Source organism: Oxyura jamaicensis, chromosome 28, assembly GCF_011077185.1.
Source record: "Oxyura jamaicensis isolate SHBP4307 breed ruddy duck chromosome 28, BPBGC_Ojam_1.0, whole genome shotgun sequence".
Lineage (NCBI taxonomy): Eukaryota > Metazoa > Chordata > Aves > Anseriformes > Anatidae > Oxyura > Oxyura jamaicensis.
The window spans coordinates 414,598-421,313 of record NC_048920.1 but is presented as its reverse complement, the minus strand read 5'-3'; the positions used below and the strand labels follow the sequence as shown (position 1 = coordinate 421,313).

Below are 6,716 nucleotides of genomic sequence, written 5' to 3'. Positions count from 1 at the left end.
CTTCTGAATGGGGCGGGGGGGGGTCGGTTAATCCTTGAAGCAATTTCAGCGATGCCCCAGGGATCAGAAGAATGCCACAGGAAGAAGAGCTCCACCACTGTAGTTATTTTAGCAGAGACAACGCTGGAATGTGCCTGTGATGTTACAGAACCTTCTGCAGTCTCTTCTGACTACTTATTGCCAAACCAAAGGTAGATGGAAATGGAAGCAACACACAAAAGCAACAGCAATATTTCAAAAGAGCTGTCGCCAGCGAGGTTTTACACCCACCACCGAGCTGTTTTTATCAAGGAACTGATAACCAACTCGATTATACTTTTTGAAGCCTGTACCTCCCTCCACATGAGTTCTGTGCCCAGAGGATCTGACAGTGCAGGAGCACAGGCCGGGCAAACAGCTCGTGCACAGCCGTGTAGAGGACGCAGTCGCACGAGAAGCCCTCACTTGGCTCCTCACTGTGCAGACAGGATTCCAACTTAGCTAAAGCAGAACCCACGGCACATGGAGCACGTTACAGCTTACTACAGAACTTCTAGCATATGAGCTACACTTACATATTCGATGCCTCACTTCAGCGATCAGACAACATGGCTATGTCAAAAACATTTTAGAACTTACCTGTATCAAGATGCTTCAACTTTCCTTTTGCTTCTGCCACTAAGTTCTGATTCTGTTTTCTCAAAACCTGCCTCACCCGCCTTGAGAAGCTTCGTTGTTGGCACACACTTCTTTCACCACGCTCTACCCATGCTCTCTACCTCCAGCATCACAGCAGTTACACTTGTCCTGTGCGAGGAGTGAAAGCGCTAGCACAGGATTTCTCCTGGCCCTCATTTGAGCCATGACTGTGCTGTGCGAGGGACTGCAGTCGCCCCGCAGATGGGAGTGATGAGGCATGCCATACCACATCCTGCAGCTTCTCTAGATTCACTGAGAGGACTACAATTACAGCTTCGGAAGCTTCCTGGTCAAGTTTAGTTATATAAAACCACTTCTTAAAGCTGCAGAAACTGAAGGTTACACAACATTAAAACCAACTCAGGGGACTTGTACCTGGATCGATCGGTTTACAGAAGATGCATCCAGCTGCCCTACAGCGGTCCAGGTAGGACTGATTCCACCTGTAAAGTGGCTACGAGCTATTGACCAACCTGACTGTCCCAACAAGCCTTTCCTCCTCCTCCTTCGATGGCACACAACTCCTTGCAGCAGATGGTGTTCCCAACCAGAGCCAGACACCATCACGTCACTACAATTAATTCAAATTTCAGGTTATCATACTAGGAAAAGTTAGAATAGCCCTTCCCCTGTAGCTGCTAAAATGATCTTTGTGTTTGATGCTTCTCAGAAACCCCGGATCACAACAAAGACGCCTGTGCTCTCAGCAGTCACATTGGGTTTTCTGCTCCCAACAGCTGTTTGCCAAGAGCAGTTGCCTCCAACACTTCTACTTCGCAGACCTAACAGAGCTCACAGCACACGAGCTCCTCTCCTCAGATGAGTCCTGGATCACGTATTACCTCCCTTCACCAGCCTGTTCAAGCTGCCACACACATCCCTGTTTCTTCGTTAACAATAAGACACTAACGCAGAATCCAGGCCACTAACGAAGCTCTAAGATTGCTGCTCAGAGGGCCAACATTCACACACCATGATACAGAACTCCGTGCTGAACTCGCTGTAATCCGCTCCCAGAACATGAGCTATGATGTTCACTCCGTGAAATAAGTCTTTAACACACAAAGGAGCGCCAGCCTGCCCCGCACATTCCAGCTCCACATTTCCCAGGAACACGCTTTTAGCCCGCGAACACAACAGCTATTACCACGCACCACAGATAAGGAGGCTCCCGTCAGCACTCTGAGTTTCAGGGCTAGGCCTGCACTTTCCAAACCTGAGACTAGAAGGGTAAAGGTCATATTTACTGTACTCACAAGAGATAAAAATCAACAGCCAAACACCCATTTTTTGTGGTAGAAGGATTTTTGACATATAACTGAACAGGAATTCACATAAACAGAGGAAATGGAGTTCACGAGAGAAGGGACCAATTTCTCCATTCAGAACCATTGTCCAGCACACAAATAACAGGCACAGCTTGACATTTCAGTAGGGGAAAGGGCTCCTAATTCAGTAACGTTCTTATAGGACAGTTGATAACCAATGTCCACACGCCGAGAGCTACGTGCTGAGCCACAATAAAAGTTTTAAATGCACATGAAACTGAATTACCTTCTGGTTAAAACCAATTTACGTGGTACCAGAAATAACCCTTTAAACCTGAAGATCTACATTTGGTGAGGCTAAAACTAGGTCAGATGCTGAGCAGTGTAAAAAGAGAGAAAAAGTGAGAAGTGCCTACCTTTGTACCAACTGTTATATCTTGGACAATGCTGTAGAAAAAAGAAAGAAAAGGATTAAAAAGTTAGATAGGTTTGCCACAAATATCCAGCATAGTTTACAGTAGTAAGAAAAAAGCAAGTCAAAGTGCACAGTTGTCTTTGCAGGTGAGCCAAGGACAGTTTATACAAAGAAAAATTATTAGATGGTGATGGTGGAAACCCAAGACCCAGCAGTCCGAGGAAAACGCAGCTCTCCCCTGCCTAGAGCGGAGCGTGCTCCTTTTTCAAGCGTACCACGGGGGCCAGAACCAAAAAACCCACACAGAGAAGTCCAGCATCCTTCCCAGGAAGGTGATGCGCTGAGAACGCACAACCTTGGACTAAGTCAAGGGCAAAAGTGGCAAGAGCCAACTCCACCACCAAGAGTCCCATCTGCAGCTCGTCAAGACCTCCTGTGTGGCCTCCAGTGACCTCCACTGGGCCAGGCAGGACCCCTCCAGCTGGGGAGGAGTTACCTGACCAGCAGCAGGGACCACCGATGCTCACACCCCAGCCGGAGCCGGGGCCGTTCCCTTGCCGCATCAGGCGCCTGTGCCAGGCCCACAGGAGCCCAGCAGCCGCCAGTGCCCTGGAGCCAGACCCGCGCCAGGCTGGCGGAGGGCAACGAGGAACAGCCAAGAGGCCCAGGCAACTCCCAGACTCGGGAGCACCGGCACACGGCGTTCTGCTCAAGAAAGAGCTTTCCCCTAACACAGACCTGCAGGAAAAGGCAATTAACCTGTGCCACGTGTGCATAGACCCCTTAAAATGAGAATTCCTGCTGAAGGGACCGACGTGAACAGTAACAGCGCTAGCTGCGCCTCCAGCAGCTCACGCTAGCTCTTGTCGGCAGCGCCCCTTGTTAGCAGCGCTCACCTCCCGGAGCAGCTTCTTTCATCGATGGAACCAGCCCGAGCAGGCATATCGTGCCCTGATAACATCCCCGAGCACTGCAGTGCTACGCGTTACTTTTGGTGGGAGTACTCCAGGCAGGCAGAGGATATCAGTTACACCCTTGCACTGAAGATTTTCTTTAGTCCAATCCAGGATAAAGCAGCAATACAACACCAGTGAGCAGAGGAGTAACTCTGGACTTCCATAGGCAGCACTGCCCGTCTCAACTCACACCCAGAGCCTCAGCTTCAGAGGAAAGGATACAAAACTGGCTGGCTACTGGCTAGCTAGCAGCCCTGCAGCAACCTCAGGGAAACACAGCAGACAAGCAGAAAACAGTGCAGTCATTCTTAAAACACCAGCAGATCTGAAGTATTCAGAACAATTCTACAGCTCCAGTGATTTAACCCCAGAGCACTTCATCGACCAGTTCTCCTTTCCCTACCCTCCTCCTGCAACGCTTCCTCATTTTGCAGGGAAGTGAACACTGCCCCTTCCTAAGGAGCCAGCCGCATCTCGCCAGGCCCTAGCACAAGTACAAGCCAGCTCAGCTCCTTGTACTTCCTCCTCAAAGCCAGCCTGCCATGTCATCACAACCCAGCACTTCACAGCCGGAGCTCCAGCCTGACCCGCTGGCCGCTGCCCGGCAGCTCCGCCACGGCCGCGATTTTCCCCCTCTCTGGGTGACGGCTCCCAAACACTGCATGGGAATGCCGGGCCTCCCCACCCCCTGGCGCCTGGTCACCAGCGAGGACAGATGGGTCCTGCTGCACTTCGAGGGCCAGCAGTAATGAGCTAATTAAACCCATCTGTATGGATCAGTTTAAGGAATCAGAGTCGTTCTGTTAGAGCTACTAAATACTTTATGAGCACACATTTCTTCAATTAAAATACATACATTCACCTCGGGATTTTCATAACCTTCACAGAGCATTTCCAGCCAAGCACAGTAAGAGCAGGGAATCTCTGAAGTTTCCCAACCTCTCCCACCTACCCCCGAGCAGTTTCTCTTACTTCCTGTTCCTCTTGCGGGCCTCATACACAGGAAATGTTTTACATGAAGTAGCCTTAACAGGGAATAGTCCTTCAAATTATCCAACAGGAAAAGCTTCTATTTGCCAAGAACCATCAAGTCCTGGAATACTGTTGTTGTAACCCCTCTGATAACAAATGCCACATGAAACTAGCACCAGCAGCATCCACGTATTTTTCTTAAAGAAATGTGCTATTCCTCCGGTTTACTTCTCCCACAACTTGTATCCCAAAGCTGCCTTCTCTTGTCATGTGTCAGCCTTACAACGGGGTTAAGGCTGTTACGATTTCTAGGAGAGCCAGCAATAAAGCCTTTCACAGGATTACTTTTACACAGAACAAGACGATCCCTGCACAGTGAGGATACAAAACGAGCAGCACCAGTGAGATCTCGAGGTCACTTTCCAAAGCAGCCTTTCCCATGTTAACTCCTTGCACGTTCTGAAGCAGCTTATTCAAGTGGCCAATCATTTCAAAAGCGTAACTACGTGTATTTTAGGTAGCAGAAGTAAATCAGAAGGAGCACAGAGCCAGAGAGGTGTCACGCTGCCAGCTAAACAAAAAACAACCCCTTTTTCAAAACAGCTTTTGAAATTTCAATGGGGGTCAGCTTTCACAGGGTAAGCAGATCACACACCAAGATCTTAAACTAATGAATAATTAAGACTCACATTATACTAATCAACAATAAAGTAAGAACTTCTTCACCAGGCACAATAAATCAGCTTTCCCAGGAGCTAGGATGAACACAGCCAATAAAAACTGATTTTTCACATTAAAACGTGTGATCTCACATGCTGATTTTTTTTAAACACCATTCAGCATATCAGCAACTCAGAAAAACACACAGCAACCCGAACAGCATCCTGGACAGCAAACTAGGTTAATTTTAAGAGGTCTAGACTTTTAAGATGAAAACAACACAGACAATGCTTCTGCAGTGCCAGAACCCAGCCGTGTGACTGCACCCAATTCCCACCAGAGCAGCGTCAAGCACGAGGAGAGGAGGCACTGACCTAGGCTTTCCCACAGGCAGGGCTCTGGGAAAACAAGCTACTTAACCAGGCCTTTACACGGATTTTAACTACAAACACGGTGCTCTGGAAGAGAAAAGAACCTGATCGCTAGAAAAATACACAGTAAAATTCACGAGAAACATGGAGCCCTGTTTCTGAGAGAGCTGCCTCCGCAGAAGTTTTGAAGCGAGCACTTCTGAGGCGGGACAGCGATGAGGTGACCACAGAGGAACCGCCGCTGCCCCAGAGGAAGCAGCCGAGCTCCGAGCCCCGACCCGAGTCGGACAACCGGGGAAAAAGCCTCCACGGGGCGGGAGCGAGGGGGCGAGCAGCAGGACGGGGCCCCGGGCACGGCTCTGCCCCGCCGCGCCCGCAGAGCCCCGGGAGCCCCCGGCGCAGACCTGCCTCCCGCCGGCCTCCCGCCGCGCCGCGGCTCCTCCGCGAGCCGCCGGGGAGGAGAACGCAGCGGGAGCCCCCCCGCCGCCGCCTCCCCCGCTTGCGAAAGCGCCACACAATGGGCGCGGGGCCGGCCGCGATCAGCTGCGGGCGCTGGGTGCGCCCCCCCCCGCCAGGTGCGGCCGGCGCCGCCGCTGCCCAAACCCGACCCCCTCCCACCCCAAGCCGAGCACCCCGGGGGGGACGCGGGACACCGGGGGGCACCCGTCCAACCGGGGGCGGCCTCCCGGCGGACGGAGCCGCGCCCCCCCCCCCCCCCCACCCCCACCCCCGCGCGGGGGGGGGTTAAGTGGCCCCCGGAGGGACGAGCGCGACGCGGGGGGGCTGTGAGAGGGGAACCAGGCCCGCCCCAGGCACCGCGCCTCAGCGCCGGGGCGGCGGCCGCGGAGCAGACACCGGGGCCGCCCCCGCACCCCCCAGGCACCTCCTCCCCCTGCGTTGAGCAAGGCCCCGGGGCAGCCCCCCGGGAGCCCCTCGCCGGTAACCGCCCGCCCCCCGCCTCCCCCCGCGGCGGGGCGGCCGCGCCCCGGGCACCCCCCTGAGGAAACGCCCCGGCCCCCGGCGCGGGTCCCGAGCCCCGGCCGCGGCCCCCCCCGGTCCCGCAGAGCCCCGCAGGGGGCCGGTGGCGCTCCCGCAGAGGCCCTCGGCACGGCCTCGGCCGCGCCGGGGCCCGGGCGGGCGGAGACTCACCCGTCCATTGCACACGGAGGAGACCCGCAGGGAACGGAGCGGAGGCGCCGGAATAGCAGGAACGGACCCGACCGCTCCGTGTTATAGACTCACAAAATGGCGGCGCCGCCCGGCCCGCCTCGCCCGCGCCGCCGCGCCATTGGCTGCCGGCGATGTCACCTTGACGGCAGGGGAGGGGATGGCCCGCCCCCGGGGGTTGGCGCCCTGGAGCCTCTCTCCGAGCCTATTGGCTGAGGGCGGGGAGAGG

The 6,716-nt window shown here is 54.2% G+C and overlaps 1 protein-coding gene across 2 annotated transcripts in view; it reads right to left on the bottom strand.

Annotated features, from left to right (window-relative positions):
- The window catches only part of PTBP1 (polypyrimidine tract binding protein 1), a 30,274-nt gene extending 23,678 nt beyond the window's left edge, over positions 1-6,596 (bottom strand). For both annotated transcript variants that reach the window (XM_035348172.1, XM_035348173.1), the window contains exons 1-2: positions 6,470-6,596; positions 2,363-2,393 (exon numbers count right to left, since the gene is read on the bottom strand). In XM_035348172.1, the coding sequence (XP_035204063.1) occupies positions 2,363-2,393; positions 6,470-6,477 (39 nt within the window). In that variant the 5' untranslated portion in view covers positions 6,478-6,596. The remainder of the gene's footprint in view (positions 1-2,362; positions 2,394-6,469) is intronic.
- Between the last annotated feature and the right edge of the window lie 120 nt (positions 6,597-6,716).